Source organism: Arvicola amphibius, chromosome 14 (genome assembly GCF_903992535.2).
Source record: "Arvicola amphibius chromosome 14, mArvAmp1.2, whole genome shotgun sequence".
Classification (NCBI taxonomy): domain Eukaryota; kingdom Metazoa; phylum Chordata; class Mammalia; order Rodentia; family Cricetidae; genus Arvicola; species Arvicola amphibius.
Window position 1 is genome coordinate 19,563,745 of NC_052060.1, and position 22,007 is coordinate 19,585,751.

The 22,007-nt window shown below is 46.6% G+C and overlaps 2 protein-coding genes across 2 annotated transcripts in view; both read left to right on the forward strand.

Moving 5' to 3' along the window:
• The first annotated feature begins 4,310 nt into the window (after positions 1–4,310).
• Sort1 (sortilin 1) overlaps positions 4,311–22,007 on the forward strand; it is an 80,900-nt gene continuing 63,203 nt past the window's right edge. The window contains exon 1 of the mRNA XM_038311247.1: positions 4,311–4,610. Coding sequence (XP_038167175.1) covers positions 4,311–4,610 — 300 coding nt within the window. The remainder of the gene's footprint in view (positions 4,611–22,007) is intronic.
• On the forward strand, positions 14,461–14,964 carry LOC119800897 (peptidyl-prolyl cis-trans isomerase A-like). The gene has a single exon (XM_038311248.1). The coding sequence runs from the start codon at positions 14,470–14,472 to the stop codon at positions 14,962–14,964; it is 495 nt and encodes a 164-aa protein (XP_038167176.1). The 5' UTR covers positions 14,461–14,469.

The following is a 22,007-nucleotide window of genomic DNA, read 5'->3' on the forward strand; positions in this document are numbered from 1 at the left end:
TTGATGAGTTGGGATAAGTCATCCCTAAGGCTATCCCTCTTTTTTGTATCTTGATGGACCGTGTGGGAAGGGTACCCTTTTATGAAGTTAAGGACTATGAAAAAACAGGAATGGCCTTCACCTCAGTAGCAATGAGAGTTCTATACTAAGCTGTATAAAAGAACTGTAAAAAATTAAGAAGTAGTTTCTGCTGGACTTTGGAATGCATTATGAACTCCTCTAAGGAGCTGCTCTTCTATAATTGGTTAATTCCATTCAAGCCTCAGAAATGGCCATAGGAACACTACTGACAGATGAAGCGCCTAAGGCTATGTCAGTGGCCATAGGAGATGGAACTGTTGGAGGGCTGGAGAGGTGCTTAGTGATTAGCATCTCTAACTGCTCTCCCAGCACCCACACGGCAGCTCAGTCATCTATAACTCCAGTTCCAGGGGTTCCAGTACCGTGTCCTGGCTTCCTCAGACACCAGGCATACATGTGGTACGCAGACATGCAGACAAAGCATCCATACACATTTTTAAAATTGTGAGTTCAAGGCCAGCCTGGTGTACAGAGTTGAGTTCCAGGACAGGGCTGCACAGAGAAACCCTGTCTGGAAAACAAAAATAATGTAAAATTGTTTTAAAGTAACAATAAAAAAACCTGTTGGGAGTTGGTCTCAGATTTTTAAGGTTTCAAGTCACCAGGCCTTGAATATCAGGCAGTTTGAGATATGGCTAGTACTTACTTGAGGGTTGTAAAGAATCAATTGCCTTTTATTGATAGCTTAAGAATTATTTGCTGGGACTTTGTGTACTGCTTCATTAGAACTATTTGATGTTAAATTAAATAGTAACTGTTTGGGTAGCTGAATTCATGCAAAATCCATAGTGTAGTGCAAAGTAGCTTGTGCTAATGTACGTTGAAAACTACAGTTCACAGGAGGAGGAACTTGAGCCACACGCAAACACACAATGAAAGTAGAGAGTGCAGGCTTATCATCATCTTCCACAGATTTCTATTGATGTTAATCCTGATGTGAGATTTGGTTAGCCCCTGGCCACTGTTGTATTAAGTTGTAGTACTTCTACATTAAAAATCCTGTAGTAGAGGGAAGGTAGGGTAAGGGAATAGTGGGGGGGGGGGGATACTGCAGTCTGGATGTTAAATGAATCAATTCAATTAATAAAGAATATTTTTTAAGATCCTCTATCAACAGTCATTTTTTTATTTTTAAAAATAATTAAATTAATTGTATGTGAAGGTGTTAGATCCCCTGGAACTGGAACAGGGTGCTGGAAATTGAACTCGGGTCCTCTGGAAGAGCAGCCAGTGGTCTTAACTGCTGAGCTGTCTCTCCAGCCCCTCAACTTAGTCATTTAAGACATTTTTGAGGAAGCTGTCTACTGTGTGTTAAGTAATGCACTGGTGATAGAGCTGTGAAAATGCCATCTGCGGTCTCCATGCGGTCTGCGAAAATTACATGTAGTGGAAAAGAGGCAGTAATCCCCTTTCATGTGTGTGCATGTGCACACATGAGCCTGAGTCTTGTGAGCAGCCTAAGAAGGCCTGAAGAGGGCATTGGATCCCCTGGAACTGGAGTTAGAGGTGGTTGTGAGCTACCATGTGGGTGCTGAGGTCCAAGCCTGGGTCTTCAGCAAGAGCGGCAAGTGGTCTTAACCTCTGAGCCATTGCTCCAGTCCCAGTAATTCCTTTTTAACACTAGATTAATGCAGAAATGGAAACAGATGTGTTGTTTTGAAGAGGTGAGATGCATCAATCATAAGTATACAGAGGAAAAGAAGGTCAAGAAAAACCATAGCTCTATCCAGTTTACTGTTCTTCCTCCCATTTCCAAGGCAGTGTGTCTGCACTTTGTAACTGAGAAGAGTAAATGCCATAGCAGCTATAATTACTCTGTGCATTATTTAAAGAGAAAGACATTTCATTTTCTTAACGTTAAGGTTACTTGTCTCCAAGAAATAGCTTTACTGTGGAAGGGAATGGTGTTGTGATAATTGCCTATTAATGCTTTTGCTACAAATATATTTGAGAAAAGCATAGTTTTTAGTTCCGATACCCTGGAACTGGATGGGTATGAACTGCCATGTGGGTGCTGGGAAACTTTACATGTTTGTAAAATTTACATACTTCTGGGAATAAAGAAAGATCACAGAGCTGGAGAGATGGCTCAGTGGTTAAGAGCACTGACTGCTCTCCCAGAGGACCTGGGTTCAATTCTCAGCACCCACATAGCAGCTCACAACAATCTGCATCTCCAGTTCCAGGGGATCCAACACTCACAGACATACACAAAGGGAAAGAAAGATCTCATGTATAGTATTTTCTACCTTAGAGGTGGAGCACTTGCCTAACATGGGCAATATCCTGAGTTTAATCCCCCTTGTGTTAAAAATAATAATAAAATTCGGTGCATGGGTAAGTTACATCATCAACAGTTTGAAGAAATCCAGCATACTGTTAGGTATATAACTAAAAGCAACATATTAAAAAAAAAGAAGGTTGATCCCGGAGTGGTATGTAGCACATGCCCCAATTCCCACAATGTAGGAGGCTGAGGAAGGAGAATCAAAGATTTGAAGCCACCTTGGGCTTCAAAAACAAGACTCGGTCCCTCCCCCAATAAACGGACAAACAAAAACCTAAACAATTGTACCAAATAGTTAAAAGATGGATCTCGTAGTTTCTCCAGCAGGTGGCACTGTTGAGTTAGCTTTCTTCTTTCCCCATAGTAAGACAATAGACCATTCATCTTCGTCACCCAAACAAAGAAATATTCCTTTGTAGCCCCTTTTCTCCCCTCTGTAACTGATCACATGCTACTGGAACAGGCTGCCTTGTGACCTAATCCATAGTTGGCACGAATTAAACATAAGCCGTACTTAAAAAAAATAATGTGACGTTTATATTTACAGAAAGAAATATTCATCATTTTTCATCTTGTGTAGCTCAGAGGCTGGAGGACTTTTTCTGTTGACTTGCCATCCTCAGCATTCAAAGGCTTCACATTTCATTTCTTACTCTGGTTTTGGGGAGGGGAAAAAACCCTAAATAATGTAAATAGTTTTGTTTGCAAAAAACAAACCAGTACTTTGAAGGACATGCTGGAGTTGGATGGTACCATTTCTCTGTACAGCAAAACTCTCATTTGGATTTCCTGTTACTTTAAAGTTAAAAGTAACTTCCCGTTTGCTTCTTCTCTGGTGTAGATTTTGCACTTTGTATCGTTTTGTCTGGCTTTGTGTGTTCCTACTAAACAGCTTGAGACGTTGGGAAGAGGTGAAGCTAAGGGTTTAGAACTGGTTTTACCAGCAGTGCATGTTCTGGAAGCTGTGTGCACAGCTTCTGCGGCGTGGGGAACAGTGGAGGGTTTATTTACTGGACGTCGGGTACTAATTTAGGAGGCATCATATTCTGACAAGGAACTGGTGCGATGCACTCACTGCAGGATTAAGGGTATTTTATTTTAACTAAAATCACGATGTGCCTGTATTGAAATGATCATATATATCCAACTCTCTTCCCGTTTACCTACACTTGATGGCAACGTTACCTATATTTCCAAGTCCAGGGAAGCTAATAAGTAATAAGGAATTCTGCTTCTGGACTACCTCCACGCAGACGAAGAAGGTGACTGAGGCCAAACGTGTTGGAAAGACTTTTGCGGCTTGCATGAGTCACGGGTGTAATGATGTTCATTTGCCTCCATAGGATTTTCGCATTCACCTTCTTGGCTCCTTCAGCAGACAATGGGCGAGCCAGAGGGCCGGGTTAAAATCCTGATGCACCAGTTTACGTCGGAGCCCTTTTCCAGCTGAGAGGAGTTCAGGAATTCCCTGACTTTTTCCAGACGCAGTTTCCCTCGACGGGATTTTGAGAAGCATTTCAGGGGGCGGGGGCGGGGAGAGAAAGCAACGTGACTCAATCCTAACCCAACCCGAGGGTCTCGGGAGGCGCTGCGAACTCGGGGGCCGAGCGGGGGCGGGGAGCCCCCAGGCCAACTCCGGGCCCCCAGCCCGCAGACGCTGAGCGAGAGACGGTGGGGAATGACCTCAGCCGTCCTGCCACGTTCCAGCCAATCAGTCCCGCATCTTGGCATCCGAATCCAGGACCCCCGAAGCCGGAGGCGACGCGAGCCAATGAGGAGTGGGCCGGGGAAGAAGGACAGGCGGCCAGCCTATGGGGGCGGAGAGGCCCGGCTGCGCGTATCCAAGCAGCGCCGGGCCGGGCTCGGGGGTGTGGCGCAGCGCCGGCGGGGGTGGGCGGGCGCGCCGGGTGGCAGGTGTCAGCGGCGTCTGCATTCGGCGGCGATGGAGCGGCCCCGGGGAGCTGCGGACGGCCTCTCGCGCTGGCCCCTCGGCCTCCTCCTGCTCCTGCAGCTGCTGCCGCCGTCCGCCGTCGGCCAGGACCGGCTGGACGCACCGCCGCCGCCTGCGCCGCCTCCGCTGCGCTGGGCCGGGCCGGTCGGGGTGAGCTGGGGGCTGCGCGCCGCCGCGCCTGGGGGCCCCGTCCCCCGCGCTGGCCGTTGGCGCCGCGGCGCGCCCGCCGAGGACCAGGGCTGCGGCCATCTCCCGGACTTCGTCGCCAAGCTGACCAACAACACGCACCAGGTGAGCGCGCGGGGCCGGGAGACCCCCCCCCACACACACACACAGTGGGGCCGCCCCTCCCGGTCTGCGGTCCCCGGCGGCCTCCCCGCTCCCCGCTGCACGCTGAGAGGCTGGCGCGAGACCCCGGCTGCGGAGGGCGACGGGGCGCGGGGGCGGCGCGGGTCGGGGTGGCTGCGGCCCGCTGGGCTGTGTGTCGTCACAGCCGAGGCAATCCGAGACTTTCACTCGTCGCATTCTTTGCTTCTGCTTCTTAAGTTGTCAGGATCTCCTGGTCATCCCCGTTTGTCCCCAGCCCCCACCCCGAATCAAGAACATCGGGTTCACCAACGCTGTTACCTACCAGGAAGCTGGAGGCATAATTACCCCTTGAGTGATTGCAGGAGAAGTTGGGCTACCCAGAAGCAGAGGTGTGCCCTCTTCTGGGTCGGTACTTTCGGGGGTGGCGAGGTTGGCGTCCAGAAATCCCACAGCAGTTGTTAGGTCACGGCTTGTGTTTCCATAGTTAAAGGAACGCGCATGTAAATGACGATGACATTGAAACCCAGCCATAAAATGACATCTCTGCTACCCCTCAAAAAACAGTTCAAGATGTTTTCTCAGGATGCAAGTGCAGAACCCTCTGAACTGACCCAAAATGACCTTGAGAGGCTTCCCGAACCAAAAACCAAAATCCTGTGTGCAGAGCCCAAAGAACACAACAGGGCCTCTAGGACCTAGATTAGAAGCAGTTGCAGGACCGACCAGAATTATCCGGAAGATCCATCTGATGACCTCACAGAGTTGCCAACTGTCCCAAACAAGAATCGGGGTTATAACCTGTCACCCCACTCTTTTCCACGCATCCCGGACTCTCTGAACTTCTTTACTCCAAACCTATTGTGAAAATAGGCTCCAGTGTGCCATATTTCCTTGTAAGTGGACCCACGATGAGACTGTTTGCAGAAGTACTGGTATTGGCTTCTGTGTGTGACCTGCAGTCCTCTGATCTTCCTAACTCCTTCAAAGCTGACCTCTGACCTAGTGTTGAACCTGATCACGACCTTCCTTTCATTTCCTGGATTTTAATAACTATAAAACATACAGCAGAGACTGTGTCTTAAGCCTGCTCTTGGTCAAGATGTTCCAAGAAGTTGTGTTGCTTCTGTGTTTTGGGTACAAGTATCCGAACCTTGACACATTGCTGCATTGAGAAACTGTTAGGAAAGTCTTGGTTTCAGCAAAGCCAGGGCGTTTGCCTCCTCTATTTTTCTAAAATTAACAATTGTTGCAACCCACACACGGGAAAGGCATTTTCAGGTCAGTGTATTTTCTCTGTTATCTCTCTTCCTTTTTTTCAAAGAGAAATTGTACACCGAGGTAAGAGTGGGTGGCTGGTGTTCGGTACCTGTTCTGTCTTTGTTTACATTCCATCAGGATCTCTGGAACTTCAGTGTCCCCTTGGACTTTTTTTTTTTTTTTTTTTTTTTTTTTTTTTTTTGAGATTCATACTTGTTAGTGTGACATGATTCTCCAGTCAGGGAGAACTGTGCTGATCAGCCCCAGTGGCAAGCTGCCTGAGGGTAGTTAAGGGGTTCTGCCTGGGTGCAGATAGAGGGGAGTAAAGACTGGAAAAATCTTCTTAGTTAATGGAAAATAAAATTGTGTAGACTTCCCTTTCTAGGTGGGGTGTTGGGAAAGGATTTACAACACTGATATTTCATGCAAATTATGCCAGGCCCACAACTTCCTTGCACCAGCCGGACCCGGCATTCTTGCCCCACACTTCAGACTCTCCTCTTGCTGCACAACCCATCCCTCAGATCCGCAACAATCCCTGGTTGACTTTGCCATTAATAATATACCGACCTCAAAGGAACAGACAGAGAAACCTGGTTCAGAAGCCTCTTCTTTGAAGTTCATATGCAAAGGCGTTTCTCTTTCTCATTTTATCTAGTTACAGCTTGTTAGTTTTTTTTCCCTTCAGTCTTTATTTAAAATGAGTCCCTTCCCCTACCCCAGTCATTACCCTTCCGTGATTCTTAAGGAGAGTATGCTTTCAGTAATTTAAATGCCTGGTTTTTTTTTGTTGTTGGTTTTTGCTTTTAAGTGGTGCCTTTGCTAACCGCCTTCACCTTAGAAATCATTAAGATGGTTTTCAAAAGCTCAGCTTCTGGGAATTATGAAGTATTTCCTGTGTTTCCCAAGTCTCCGTCTTATAATGCAGATGATAACATCATGCTACACTGGACTGAAGAGATCTGGTATTCAAGGACCCGTTATAACAGGGTGAAGTAAAAGCATCAGCATCACAGAACAACTTACTATTTATTGTCAAGACATTGTATGTTTTCAGACTGCGGGAGTAGGAAGCTGTTTGAAGTCATTTTTTTTTTCTGGATAATGTGAAAGGCTCCAATCTCTCCCCACCCCACCCCCCAAACAAACAAACAACACAGAAGTTCTTAGTTCTCCTTTCCTACAGCTCTGTGTTCTTTTCAGTCCTATCATGAGGGTCTGTGAATGCATTCCAAAGGCCCAGAAATGGGAGGAGGAGGGGCTGCCAAGTTACATGGTAATTCGGACGTGACGATGCCCAACTGCTAAAGGCTTTAGCAGGTCTCTGGACTGGCTCCTTCAACTTATAAGAACTTGTACCATTGCATGGGCTGGTGGTGTTGCTGGGGGTTAAATCCCACGCCTTGCTCATACGAGGCAACTGCTTGCGCTACCACTAAACTATATTCCCAGCCCCCAGCATTTAATCTTAAGAAATTTACAGAGTAAAGTGTATGCCTTTGTGGTGTGGCTTCTCAGCCTACGCGGTGACTTGGGCTTAACTCATGAAACCCAATAGGTTGTCCTCTCCCCGCCCCCCAGCCTCCCTGTTTCTCTCTAGGTTCCCTTTCATCATCTCTTTGATCTTGGTTTTAAGTTGGCTTCAAGTGCGTTGTATTTATTTTGATGGCATGTGTTGTTCACATAGAGGTTAATGGTTTGGTGCTCTATGGGATGTGAGCGAGCAGAGAATTACTTTTTTTCTAGTTTATGGTATTATCAATAAGTACAATAGACTAGGAAGAAAGTGGAAATAAATATTGGCTGTTACTGAAACAGCAAAAAGAATGGCAAGAAAACAAAGGCGGGAGATCACCATTTACATCTTACAAAAATTGTACTTCCTGATCTTGTTCTGAGGGTTTGGCATGCCATGGGAAGGCCCTGCAGCCCCGTGGGGCAGGCTCTGGACCAGTCTTGCCTGCATTTGCATCCTTGCTGTGTTATGTTATCTTCCCTAAGTTCCTTAAGCCTCCACTTCTCATTTCTAATCTTTAAAATGGAGCTAAGCTCGCATACTTAGGAGAAACAAACATGCGTGCATAAAAATACCCTCTGTATTAGCGGATTCTTAGCACTCAGTTACGAGCCTGCTTTTGTCACCCACAGATGTCCTTAGCCTTGGTCATCCTCCTTTGCTCTTAGCCCCACGCTGTTGTCGGTATGAAGCGACTGTTGCCTTTATATGCTTGGAATGTTCACAGCACATATAACCTTTGTACATGGGAGAAACTGAGCAGGCCCAGAGGATTTTATTAATGTTGGTTGCTAAGTTGGGTTGCTTCAAAACATTCCCCCATAAGCACCCCTTTGAGGGTAGGCATGACAGCCTGTCTTAAAGAAACAGTAGAAATGCCTTGGCCCGAGTCGCAGCAGAGGCTGACATAATTTCCTTGCTTCTCATTCCTGTGTACAGACCATTCGATAATTTCCTTAAAAGTTTTTAAACTTGTGATTAATAGGGCCAGGAGCCGCCGCTCGCCCCTCCCTCTGCTCCTGCCACTAGAGCTACTTCTTTACACAGAACTTCCCAACTTTTACCCGGACATCAAAGCCTCGGGCTCCTTAAGCAAACAGGCCCTGTGGAGAGGCTGTTGTGCAGCCTCAGCCCTGAGAAGAATGCGTGCGCTTGTTTGCCACACTGGCAGGGCTGAGTCCAGGCTGACGGAACTCAGTGCGTCTGTTGGCGCCTTCAGAGAGCTGCTGCCCTCAGCCTGTTGGGGATCACCAGACCTTTGTAACACCCGAAAATCTGAAGATTGTTGTTGCCTTTCGCTGTCCCAGAACATCCTGGCTGCCTCATTTATCCCAGAAAAAGCCTGTCTCCATTCTGCCCCCACCCCACCCCCACCCTCCAGTTCTCCACTAGATAAACTCTAGTTTATCTCACTTCTTTTTAAATTTATATTTTGGTTTTTCGAGACAGGGTTTCTCAGAAGCTATGGAGCCAGTCCTGGAATTCACTCCGCGTAAGACCAGGCTGGCCTCGAACTCACAGATATCTGCCTGTCTCTGCCTCCCAACTGCTGGGATTAAAGACCTGTGCCAGCACCCGCCCGGCTTGTCTCACTTCTTCCAAGGCCCTTTCCACTCAATTTTGGGTCAAGGCATGAGAATTCAGGAGGCTGCCCCTCTTGGTTCTGGTTGAGCAGAGTAAGCCATGGCCTCAGGAAGAGCCTTCTCCCATACAGACTAGACTGAGGTTGATGTTAGCAAGATGCTCGCCATCCCCAGAGGCGCCATCCGCGGCAGCTGTGATGAGTTCTCTTCCACTCAGGCTGATCTCCTGAAGGGCTGAGCTTTGGTTGACATGAAGGTGAAAGGCTAGCCAGGTGTGACAAATGGCTCAAAAGGCATATGGTATAATAGTTAGGGACATTCACTGCTGACTCCAATATTTGCCTCATGAACTGCAATTTTCAATTAGAAGTTCGAGGCAGGTGGCTGGAAGCAGCTCCTGCCTGGCCAGTTCCTAAAGGCTCTTTTCTTTCTGTAGGAATGTTAGCCGCAGACCCTGCTCCGCTATTCCGCTCTGCTTTTTCATGGCAGGCTCCCGGAGGCTGCTCCCAGGTCCTTCTGAGCTCCGTCATTGGCGAGCATCGCTTGTGGGCTCCCAGTCACTCCCAGTGGGTGACTGCCATGTCTGTGCGCCTCAGTTTCAGCACAGGTGACCTGTTACCCTGTGTGGTTACCATAAGGCGTGCAATGCTTAACACCGTTTGTGGCCGTCAGCTGGAGAACTTCTCGCCTCCGCCTCCTCGAATCCTGTCCAATCTCCCACCGCCTCGATCTCCGCTATCCAGGAAATTATGGCTTTGTTTTGAGGCAGGAGAAACAAGGCTCAGCTGTTTTATATGATGAGGAACTAATGTGGAGGCAGAAAACCCATCCAATTTGACATGTAGCCCCCTCTAGAAAGAGCTATATTGTGTTGGCTCCAGGAGTCTTATGAAATAGCTACTGCATCTGTCAGTGTCTACAGCTTTCCGGTCCTCTGCCCTGGTAAGCAGAAAGTCTCTTGTGTCTTCTGCCCCCTCCGCTTAGAAATTTGGTAGGAACTTGTTCACGCCACTTCGGGGCCTCAGGGTCTGTGTGTGTGTGTGTGGGGGGGGGTTCAGGGGTAATGGTGCTTGAAGAACAAAGCAGTCTGTGTGTGTCTGGCCTAGGTGTTTCGTTGTTGTTCAATGGTGGCTCTACTCAGAAATAGGCCTGGCGGCGGTGGCGCACGCCTTTAATCCCAGCACTCGGGAGGCAGAGGCAGGCGGATCTCTGTGAGTTCGAGGCCATCCTGGTCTACAAAAGCTAGTTCCAGGACAGGCTCCAAAGCTACAGTTACAGAGAAACCCTGTCTGGGGAGGGGGGGAAGACAAAGAAAGAAAGAAATGGGTTAGTAAAAGTAGTTTGGAGCTAGTTTGGTTGAAAGCATTCAATAGGTGTTATATCAATGTTAGGTGAAAGCTGGGCATGTGGGTCTATTCAAACATTGAGGCTAATACTTCTCTATCCTTAATCCAGTCTTGAGAAACCACTATAAAAACAGAACCCGTGGTACCTGCTGAGAAAGCCCTCTGTGATACAATCTTGTGTTTTGTGTATCAGTCTCTGACCCCCCAATTCCTCATCTATGATGTTGCAAGTTTTAGACTATCATAGAAACATTTTTTTTAAATTCTGTGATCCACATAGAAGGGGTCAGAGGCTCTGATCACAGGTGTTACTTGATTCCCAATCTGGAGGCAAATGTTGGCTATTGAGCTTGTTGGTTGAGTTTGCACAGAGTGTGGGGTTCACGTCTGGAGCTGGTGCTCAGCCACTTGCTTCAGTAAGATGCAAGCATTCCCAAAAGAGAGGAGGGTGCCTTTGCCTCTTATCTTAGGGGGAGTAATACTTTATTGTCCCCTGATGCCTGGGAATTTTAACACTAATAAAAGCTACTAGTTGGGATAGTCCAAACACTGCTGGTCCAATAACTATGTAGCCGTAAACGTGGGGTTTGTTGTGGTCTGTTTTCTCTTTCTTCTAAACTTGAGGGTTTTTTGCTCGTTTTTCCTCTTTCTAGCAACCCAAGTATTTGCAAATATGCAGTAGACTTACTTTAAGTCTACCGCACATGGGGAAACTCTAATGTGATGAGCTGACTTGATTGGTTATCCTCTGAAGAAAATGTGCTTTGGTTCCATGTGCGTGGGGCAGGGATCTGGCTATTACTCCTCCTGAGTTGGCTTTAGTTAAGGGTTTGCTGTGTATTAAGTTCTGATGTTACACACTCCTGTGTTAAGATTTTACTCTGTCTTAAGCTCTGATGTTACACACTCCTGTGTTAAGGTTTTGATGTGTGTTAAGCTCTGATGTTACTCCTGCCAGTTTTAAGCTTGGTTCAACTCCCTTAAGGACCAAGAGATTGAACTAGGAAAGACAGTTTCAGTTTAATTATTCTCAGATGAAGTAGCTCTAATCAAATGTTTACATGGCGCTTGCTCCTTGCAGGAGGGACCCAAAACATCAATTAGTTCTATACAAAATACCCAAGATGTATCTCAATATGCAGACTTGAGTTATGGCTCTCCTCACTCATAACTCCTCATTCACGACTCCATGATCATGGAGAATTATTTTTCTTCTCTTGACAATCATAGTTGTTTATTTGTTTTGGTTTTGGTTTTTTAAACTAGAGAGACACACTCTCTGATTGTTCAGAGGGTCAGATCGGAAGTTTTGTCGAAGTATCATATTAAATGTAATGTACTAGGAGGTGCCCAGTGCATGAGCCTCTTATTATATGCTGAGTGGAGCCTGGGGGAGGGGTGTGTTTTAACAAAGCTAAACTATTGATGCCTTTGTACGGATTTTGGTGTTCAGAAGTGGCTCCCCAGGAGTGTGCAGGAAGGCAGGGATCTACAGAGCAGTGCTTTGGGAAGGCGGGGTGGAGAGATCTGTGCAGGCCCTGAGACGGGAAAATAGGAGCAATGATGCTAAGACTAACGTTTCTGCGAAAGCACATTGAGAAGTAAAACTGACAGCTGTTCAGGGAATAGGAGAGGGGCGCAGTCAGTGTGGGCAGAGCGTTTGGAAGATCATCCGTGAAAGTGTTTTACCAGAAAGTGCTAGATCTGAGACCAGAGTTAGAGAAGCCAGAGGTGGCCCTGGAGAACCAGAAAGAGCATCCCTTTTGGAGACAGCCCATTGCTGTGGGCTGAAGGGATGTACCCAGCAAGAGAGATGAATGGAGGACAGGGTGGCCCTGAGGTTCAGGGGCTCTAAGGAACACGTTTGGACTCTAGATATTATTTTTGAATTTGTGTGTGTGCGTGTGCGCATGTGCATGCATACACAGGAATGCACACGCGATGGCAAGCATGTGTCGATCAGAGGACGGCTCCCAGGCGTCCTTCTTTCCTGCATCTTGTAGGAAGGCTCAAGCTCAGGTAATCGCCCGAGGACAATCACCTCTCTCTACCTGCTGAGCCATCTCACCAGCCCAACTGGATATCCTTAAATCACGCTGTGGAGCCACAGCGTGAGAAACCTAGATGCCCATGACCACATCTCTTTTGTTTGAATATTTATGAGCTCTGGGACAGGGTTGAATGCCAGCTGCTCCTGTGTTTCGCAGCTGGACTGGATTGTTAGGTATGTTAATTTGCCACCACCCTTGCTTTTACTGTTGAAGTTGGATGGCCTGTTGAGTCAGAAATTGTTAGGGCCTTGGCTGGCCACACGCTTTCCTTCTATTGTGGAGGCTAGACGATCGCTCACTGGCTGAGAGCTGGGAGTGAACCCAGATGTCCCAACATGACGCTGCATTTGGAAGTTCACAAACAGGTTTTAAATCAGTGCATCTATCACAGAGGTAAAGCAAGGCAGTAGACTTCATGTCTACGTTGTGTAGCGCGAGCCCCTCTCTGCTCCTTGAGGTCACAGTGCCCTCAACGAGCACAGTCTTTCTAAGACTCCAGTCCCCTTTGCATAAAATGTAGTAATTACCATGGGGCTTGAAGAGAAAGCACAAGTGGATGTATCATGGAAACATTTAAGTGCCTTGTAAGTATGACTAGTACAATTTCTTAAAAAGCTTGTTGATCGGTCGGAGCCTCCACAGGGCCCAGCTATCAGCTAAATGATCCTGATAAATACAGTCCTTGGCCCAGCTCCTGAGAAACGTGCATAAAGGAACTGGATGAGGCAGAGATGCCTTCCTCTCTTGGCAGGGTTGGTTGACAGGCTTGGGTGGGGGTGGCACGAGCAGGAGTGAGGCAAGGTGGGCAGAAATGTAAGAAACATATGTTAGAGCGTTATTCTGTTTCTTACCTTTGTGATTGCATCAAGTTTTAACTTGAGTTAATGCTTCACGGTGGCTGTGGTGCAGAATCTCAGGTATCAGACCTGGGTTTGGACTTCACTGGTTACCATGAACACAACAGTCTTTCTTAACCTCGTTTTCTTTTTTTCATTGATTAAAAAAGAAAATCTAATATCTACATCTAAGCTATAGTTATAATTTGAGATTTAGTGTGACTCCATATCTTTTTTTTCATACTTTTAAAAAACTGATTCTCTGTGAATCATGCCATGCACCCCGATCCCACTCATTTCCGCCCCCCACCCTTGTAACGCTGCCCCCACAAGGAAGAAAATCTCGCTGTGGAAGCCGCAGTGTGCAGTGTGGCATGCCACACTGCATATCCTTTTGCACAAATGGCTTTACTTGCGAATGATCATTACAACGGATTGGTCCGGCTTGAGGCCTCTGGCTTCTGCTATACCATCAATACTGGACCCTCACTGAGACTCTTCTCAGATGTCCTTCTGTTTCACAGAGATCCTGCAGCTTGGTTCTGCAGGACTGGCCCCTTCCCCAGCTCCAGCAGCTCATAGGTGGGGTAGATGTTGGGGTGAGCCAGCTCAAAGCCCTGGATCTGGACCTCATAGTAACTGAGTTGGTTGGTCAGCCCCCCAAGTCTTCTGTGCCCATGCCATTGGGACCAGCTCTCCTGCATAGTGCAGGCTAAGGGCAGAGCTAGGTCTCCCCCATGCCGCTGGGACCAGCTCCCCTCTTCCTGTCTTGTAGTTGTCTCTACAAACTTCTGATGCATTACCACTTAGATGCTTAAATATTTATTTACACATTTTATTTATACACAGTATTTTTGGGGAATTCAGGGTACTCACAGAAGCCAAGTCTGTATTAAGAAATATGTGTATTGGATTCTCAGTATCTGTAGATTCCATATCTATGAATTCAAAGTATTTTTTTTTCAAATTGTATCTATAAACTGGGAAATAGTTCATCCCATATAACACTTTCCAGGCAAGCACAGGGACCTGAATTTGAGCTCCAGAACCCACATGAAAAGCCAGGTGTGATGTACTAGACAGGCAAAGACATGATTCGTGAGGCTTCCTGGCCAGCCCTTCTGCTTGCATGAGCAAGCTTCCGGTTCAGTGAAAAACCCTGTCTCGGAAAATAAGGTGGAGAGTGGTTGTGTAAGAGAGTGGATATTGGCTTTGCAGATGCCGCTGTCCCCTCTCGCTGCTTGCTGCAGCCATGGTCAACCCCACCGTGTTCTTCGACATCATGGCCCATGGCGATCCCTTGGGCCGCGTCTCCTTTGAGCTATTAGCAGACAAAGTTTCAAAGACAGCAGAAAACTTTCGTGCTCTTAGCACTGGATGTAAAGAATTTGGATATGAGGGTTCCTCCTTCCACAGGATTATTCCAGGATTCATGTGCCAGGGTGGTGACTTCACACGCCATAATGGCACTGGCGGCAGATCCATCTACGGAGAAAAATTTGAGGATGAGAACTTCATCCTGAAGCATACAGGTCCTGGCATCTTGTCCACAGCAAATGCTGGACCAAACACAAATGGTTCCCAGTTTTTTATCTGCACCACCAAGACTGAGTGGCTGTTTGGCAAACACGTGGTCTTTGGGAAGGTGAAAGAAGGCATGAACATTGTGGAAGCCATGGAGCATTTTTGGTCCAGGAATGGCAAGACCAGCAAGAAGATCACCATTTCCAACTGTGGACAACTCTAATTCTTTTGACTTGCGGGCTTCTTACAGACCAGACCATTCCTTCTGTAGCTCAGGAGAGCACCCCAGCCCCATCTGCTCGCAGTACCCTGTAATCTCTGCTCTCACTGAAGTTTTTTGGGTTCCATATTTTCCTCATTCCCCTTCAAGTCTAGCTGGATTGCAGAGTTAAGTTTATGATTATGAATAAAAACTAAGTAAGAAAAAGAGAGAGAGAGAGAGAGAGAGAGAGAGGAGAGAGAGAGAGAGAGAGAGAGAGAGTGGATATCGACCTCTGCCTCCACATGCGTGCGACACACATTTGCACCCACTCACAAACACATATGCACCCATGCACCAAACACAAGAACGTTCTCTCTCTCTCTCTCTCTCTCTCTCTCTCTCTCTCTCTCTCTCCTCTCTCTCTCCCACACACTCAAATTCTCTCTCCCTTTCTCTCCCTTTCTCTCTCTCTCTCTCTCTCTCTCTCTCTCTCTCTCTCTCTCTCTCTCTCGCACACACACACACACACACACACACATTGCATTTAGAGTGAACATGTATGGACTTTCTTTCATTACTTATTCTCTAGACAAAATCACAATTGGTGTTGGTCATTACAGATGGGGATGATTTACAGTATATTAGGTGGGAAGAAATAGAAAATTATATGTTAACACTCCATCATTTAATGTAAAGAACTTGAGCTTGGTAGATTTTATTATCCAAAGGAGACAGGGCCAATGCGCCTGGAACCAGCCTTCTGGAATACATGTGGCTTGGACTTGGTAAAGGTGGAGGTGGGTAAAGGAAAGAACCCGTTCCTTCCTCCGTCCCTTTTTTCCTCCCTCCCTCCTTCCTTCTTCCCTTCCTTCTTTCCCTTGAGACAGGGTTTCTCTGTGTAGCCTTGGCTTGCCTGGAACTCACTTATAGACTAAACTGGCCTCAAACTCAGAAGAGATCCACCTGCCTCTGCCTCCCCAGTGGTGAGATTTAAAGTCATGTGCCAGCTCATTCAGGAGTATCCTTTCAAACTGACTTTCCGTTTTAAAAATATTTTTATTTATTCTTTGGCATACATGTATATAATGTATCCTGATTGTGTCCACCCCGAACTTCCAGCTCAAACTGACTTTCTTGAAGCTATGGATGATGGAGGGGAATAGTGATCAAATTAATCAGGAAATCACCAGATACACACTTACCTGGTTAAGATAGTTTCAGGTGTATAGTGAGTTTGAAATAACTTACAATTCTGTATAAAGACTGTTTGTAGTTTAGTAATAACTTCTCTTCCTTTGAGTTTTAGTTGATTAGAGACTGTAGAAATCTTACAGGTTTTTAGCATTTCGTCAGCTGGGCAGCCGGGGCAGCTTTCCACCCTACTGGTGTCAGCGAGGACCAGAGTAACATCAACTAGGCGGCAGGTGATTCTCAGGCCTGTGCTCGCAGGGTGTTAGAACAGAAGGCTGAAGAGATTTGTTTATTACATACATGTTTCTTTAACCTACGTCACAGCTTCTGGGCTTATGTTAATCCTCCATTCCAGTTAGAGTGACCTCCTCGCCAGTCCCTTAAGCTCTGCTGCTCACCGTCTTTGTTCCCTTGGCTCTCATCTTGTCTGAATGGCCTCCCAATCCTGCCTGCTTCCCCCTGTGGCCTCCTGCAGCAGCTACTTGTACCGTGTAGCGCAGTACCTAAAGCTTCAGTTTGGTTTCTAAAGGCATTTTCCTCCCGATTGTAACCCTTTGAAGGCGTATCACGAGTTCATTTTGCCTCACAGAGTGTTGTAGCAAAAGCAGCATTTAGGTGTGCTCTCTGGAGTTGGACGGATAGGACTTTGAGACCCTGTCCTGTCACTTACCAGCTGTGTGACATTGGGCAGCAACTTTCTTCCTTTATAAAGTAGAAGTGATGCTTTATAATAATATACAATATAAAATAGGGGCTGGAGAGATGGCTCAGAAGTTAAGAGCATTGCCTGCTCTTCCAGAGGTCCTGAGTTCAATTCCCAGCAACCACATGGTGGCTCACAAACATCTGAAATGGGATCTGATGTCCTCTTGTGGTCTACAGACAGACATGCAGACAGAACACTCATACTTTAAAAAAAACATAAATAATATATAACACCGCTGTAATAAATGCCCTGTCAAGGGTCAGGGGATGTGGCTCAGCTGGTAGAGTGCTCACGTGAATGAGTGAGGCCCTGAGCTTGATCCTCCCAGCACTCCAGAGGTGGAGGCCGGAGGACCAGAAGCTCAAGGGCGCCACAGGATACATAGGAAATAAAGGCCAACATGGGATACTGAGACCCTATTAAAAAAATTAAAACACTTTATTTATTTATTAAGCCACCAGTAGTTTAATGAGCACACATGTGTTAGGCACTGTACTGGATCCCACATCCTGGGAGCTGACACAAAAAACCAGATAGCCCTCTGCCTTTATATTTATGTTTTATATCTGTGTGCTTTATGAATCAATGAAAAATGGGCAACAATGTATAATTATAAATACGGTAAGCAAAGAAGCAGCCACAGGAGATTAACTGGCAGAGGCCCTTTATCTGGGACTCTAAGGACTTGTTGAGCCCTTGTTTAAACTGATACGGAAGATGAATGGGATTCTGCCAGGAGGAACACCCCAGGCAGGGAACAGCATGTTCATCAGGCCTGGGGTAAGGAAGAGCTTGGTGTACCCAAGATCTGGAAGAAAGCCAGGGTGGCATAGCAGAGGGAGAGGGACTAAGTCCCCACACCCATGTGTGAGCAGCCAGCTTTATGGTCTGCCAACAGGGCCCGCAGCTAGCACATGGCTCTCCTTCATGGGCCTTGCTCTGAGTCAGGACTTGGTTGTAAAAAACGAAATGGTAAACACTGTGAGATGTACCTCACTTATTGGGGAGGATTAGAAATGAATTGCTTCAAGAAATTGGATTTAAAAAAAAAAAAGCCTGCTCCTTGAAGTGCCAAAGCTTTTGTTCTTTTTAATGATTTTTTTTCCTTAAAATTTCTTGGCCTTTTTAGTCAGTCTGTCTCATGACTTGGAGCATTAAGAAGCTGGATCAGGCTACCCCAGAATTCATGTCACCCTAATGTGGTGTGTTGTTTAATGCCCACAGGGCTCTCCACAGATGTGGGGCGGTTTCCTCCAGTATTCACTGGCCTGTATTCTCGGCCGAGCCCTGCAGTCTGCTTGCTTAAGATTTTGTTTGCCTGTCTGTTTGTTCTGCAAAAACTCTCTTCTCCTTGCCACGTCCTGCCCCTTCCTGCTGCTGTCCCTGGCCGTCTCTAGGTGCACCGCTCCCCAGATTTGTTTCCTCCATAGGTGAAGAGGACAGATTTAGGGGAATTGAATTAGAATGATAGCGTGCAGTTTTCCCACGCAGGGCTAAGGCATAACTTGTTAATGTATAGCTTTATGGCGCATGCACTATGCTGCGCCGGAGGTCTGCACCGCTTCCTTTCCCAGAGTGTCCTGCTCCTCCGAGCATCCAGATAATGCAGGTAGCTCTTGTAACAAGGGTATTGGGATTAGGGGGCCAGTTTGTTGATTTAAAAGCAAAGATCCCCAGCTCCTTAGCCATAGGAGGGAAACCGCAAGGCTAACGCGTTGCTGAGTCACAGAACAGCAGCGCTCTGCAAGCAGAGACGTCGCCACTGCGGCTTCCCCCCCCCCCCCCCCCACCGCCCTGTTAGGCAGCATTGCCCAAGTTCACAGGGCTTCTGGCAGAGCTGAAAATAAACCCAGGCCACCTGATTATTAGCCCAGTGTTCTCCCTATCATCCTGCCTCTCTGAGAACTCTGAATAATTGAATAGATTTTGAAAACTTGCATTTTTTTAAATGTCTAGGTTGGCTTTTTTTTTTTTTCATTTCTAAGAATAGCTTCCATGAGAACTGGAACATTTGTGATCTTATTTTTGGCCCGTGTTTTCCGATTCTAGCAATGCCTTGTTTGACAGAACTAAATTCTGTAAAAATTGTCTTCCTGCCCGCAAAAGTGTTGGTTGCAGACCTTTCCTGCATGTCATGCATCCGGTCCCTGCATCCTCTTGTTGGCATCTGGGAGCTTGAGTCTGAATTTCCAGGCTCACCCATGAAAGCTACCCCACTGGATGGAGGAGGAGGATTCATTTTCACCCTCAAGGAAATGGATTCCCAGGAGGGATGATCTGTGCCTCCTTCCTCCCGTTGGTCCCTGGCCTAGGCAGGATGCGCGTTCTTAGAGCCGCGTTCCATGCAGACAGGCATCATCTGCAGATTGTCTGACATGTTTAGCCCTAGTGCTTACATTTCTGCAGCAGAGAAGTCTGTTTACAGAATCCGAGTGCACAGACCCTGAACCTGTATTATCCCTGCTTCTCCCCCAGGGCTCAGAATAGGCTCAAGCACATGATGGCTGCAGCCCAATGGTCGGCCCTTTGCAGTTACAGGTTCTGCATTCACAGATTCAACTAATTTTGAATTTAAAAATTTCAGAATTTTTTTTTTGCCTATATTGAACATATACAGATGTTTTCGTTGTCAGGATGTCTTCAGTAACCTGGTGCGACTGTTTATTGTATTTAGCATTTACATCATATAGGTAATTCATAGAGTGGATTTAAGGAGGAGGGGATATGTGGGGTTGTGTCTAAACATTATGACATTGGATTTAAGGAACTTGAGCATCGTAGACGTGGTATCCACAGGGGCCCACCCCCCACAGATACTGATGGGGCACGGTTTGTTGAAGGAAGGCAAGTCTCCTCTTTACTTGCCAAGAGAGGCTTCTCCTGACCGTAAGATGGCAGAGCCATCTGCAAGTGCCTCAGCCTGCAGCCCACTCTGGTAAACTGGTCTCAGGCTCACTGGGGCAAGTGTTAAATATTTCAGTATTTGATTTTTAAATCAGGTGTAACTAGATAGGCACAGATTTCTCATGATTGAGTTTTGCCAAGCAAAATGACTCTATGGACCAGCATCAAGTTCTCCCAGCTTATAGTAACAGTGACTTAATTAGGCTTCCAATTTAATTAGATGTGAAGATGAAGTTATTTCTGTGAAGAGTGTTGTGTTTTGTAGGTCTTTCTTCACCTGTGACAGAACCACGGATTATCCACATGACTGCAGAAGGGGACATTGTGTTTCCCATGGCCTGTTGTGTGTGGGCCTCCTTAGCTAAGTCGGCAGGAAGTGGGTGGGTGAGACTGGCATCATCAGCTCTGAGATGGGCATCGTCAGAGACTGGAGCAACATACTGTCCCTAATTTCTAGCATGGTTAGAAAGGTTTCCTGAAAACCTGTACCACGATCAGATGACAACTACTGATGCCCGCCAGTGACTTCCTGCTGCCCAGAGCTCCCCTGGCTCCCAGAGCTCCAACGAGTGAACAGAAAGCTCAGAGAGTGAGCAGGAAGGTAGATCAGTGCGTCCATGAATGACAGGGTCTGGAAGTGAATTCAGCAATCTGCCTTTCGTGGAAGCTACCTGTGTTCTTCAGACTCCGTGTGGCAGGGGCTCTCTGACTCTGTCCTTAAGTCTTCTGATGCATCCGTCTGTTAGCCAGGGTGACAAAATAAGAATAAACTAATACGGGCCACAGCTGGACAAATGGTTCATTTCTCTCAAGAGCATTTGCTGCTCTTACAGAGAGTCCAAGTTGAGTTCCCAGCAGTACATTGGGTGGCTCACAAACCACCTAGCGCTGAAAGCGATACAGAGGAACGTGTCCCATAAATTCTACCGTTCATGTTTTGTTTTATTATTTTACATATGTGGGTGTCTTGCCATTATGTATGTCTGTGCACCACACATGTGCCTGGTGCCTGCAGAGGCCTGAAGAGAGTACTGGGTCCCCTGGAGCTGGGGTTACAGACATTTCAGGCCTGCCATGTGAGTGTTGGCCGTCAAACCCATACCGTTCATAGTTTAAATGGAATTCTTCCAGATATTTTTTTTTTCAATAAGAAAGGATTGTGAAAAAAAATTTTCATGGGTAACACAATGTCTACTTCTGTGGTCATGTGGATAACACGTGGTTCTGTCTGACCCAGGCTGACCTTGGATCTTACTGCCTCTACCTTGCAAGTGCTATGGTTACAGTCCTGCCTCCCCACACCTGATGAGACCCTCGCCTTTTCTGCTTGATTTGAAAACTCTTAATCTAACAATATTTTGTCATAGCACCAATAATTTTTCCAAGCTTTTTTCAACCTTCTCTTTGGAGTATAAATATATACTTTCAAAAATAGTCCAAGTAAATCCTCATAGGTTCTGGGTTTTGTATCATTTTTGCCCACAGTCTTCTGAAGAATTATAGACGTATTCACTCTGTTCCAGCATGCTTAAGCCTCTGCTCCATTTAGAACGGGAGAGGGAAGTCAAGAGTCAGCATTTTACGTATTCCCCAGCTCCTTTGCCACTGACCGGAAGTGCTACCCTTGTCATCTGCTAAAAGAAACCGTGTCCAGTCCTGCTCTACTCTGTCCCAGTGAGCTCTCATCTGTTCCTAGGCCAGCAGCTGGAACAGGAAATAAATAAATCTTTCTGGAAGCTGCAAGAATTTCATGTTCACTTGCTCCTAAAAGAATCACCCTGATCTTGGCTGACCTCTTGACTGGTGGGCCTCGGGCGTGCTGTACAGTTGAGTGACTAGCCACTGCTCTGCGCTTCCTCTGGAGTCTAGTTTTGGCTGAGTACTGAACAGCATATTTACAAAGTTTTTAATTTTATTTATTCTGTCCTTTCTCTGGAGCATGCACTTGGCTGACTGCACAGCTCATGTTCTCTTCGTGCTGAATTATTTACCTCTTCAGGATTCTAGGTTAGACTGATAACCTGTTGTCTACCAGAGAGAGAGAGAGTTGCTGCAGCTCGCCCTACATTTTAGGGGCTTGTGTACAAGTAACATGTAAATTAAAAAAAATTAAAACCAGGATCTTGTTACCTACCAGGAGCTGTCCTTGAACTAATTTCTCCTGCCTGGACCTCCAGAGTGCTGTCATAGGTTTGTGCCTACCACACATGGCCATGACATCTTTTTTACAGTACAGCTTAAGATAGACACTCATTTATTTTTC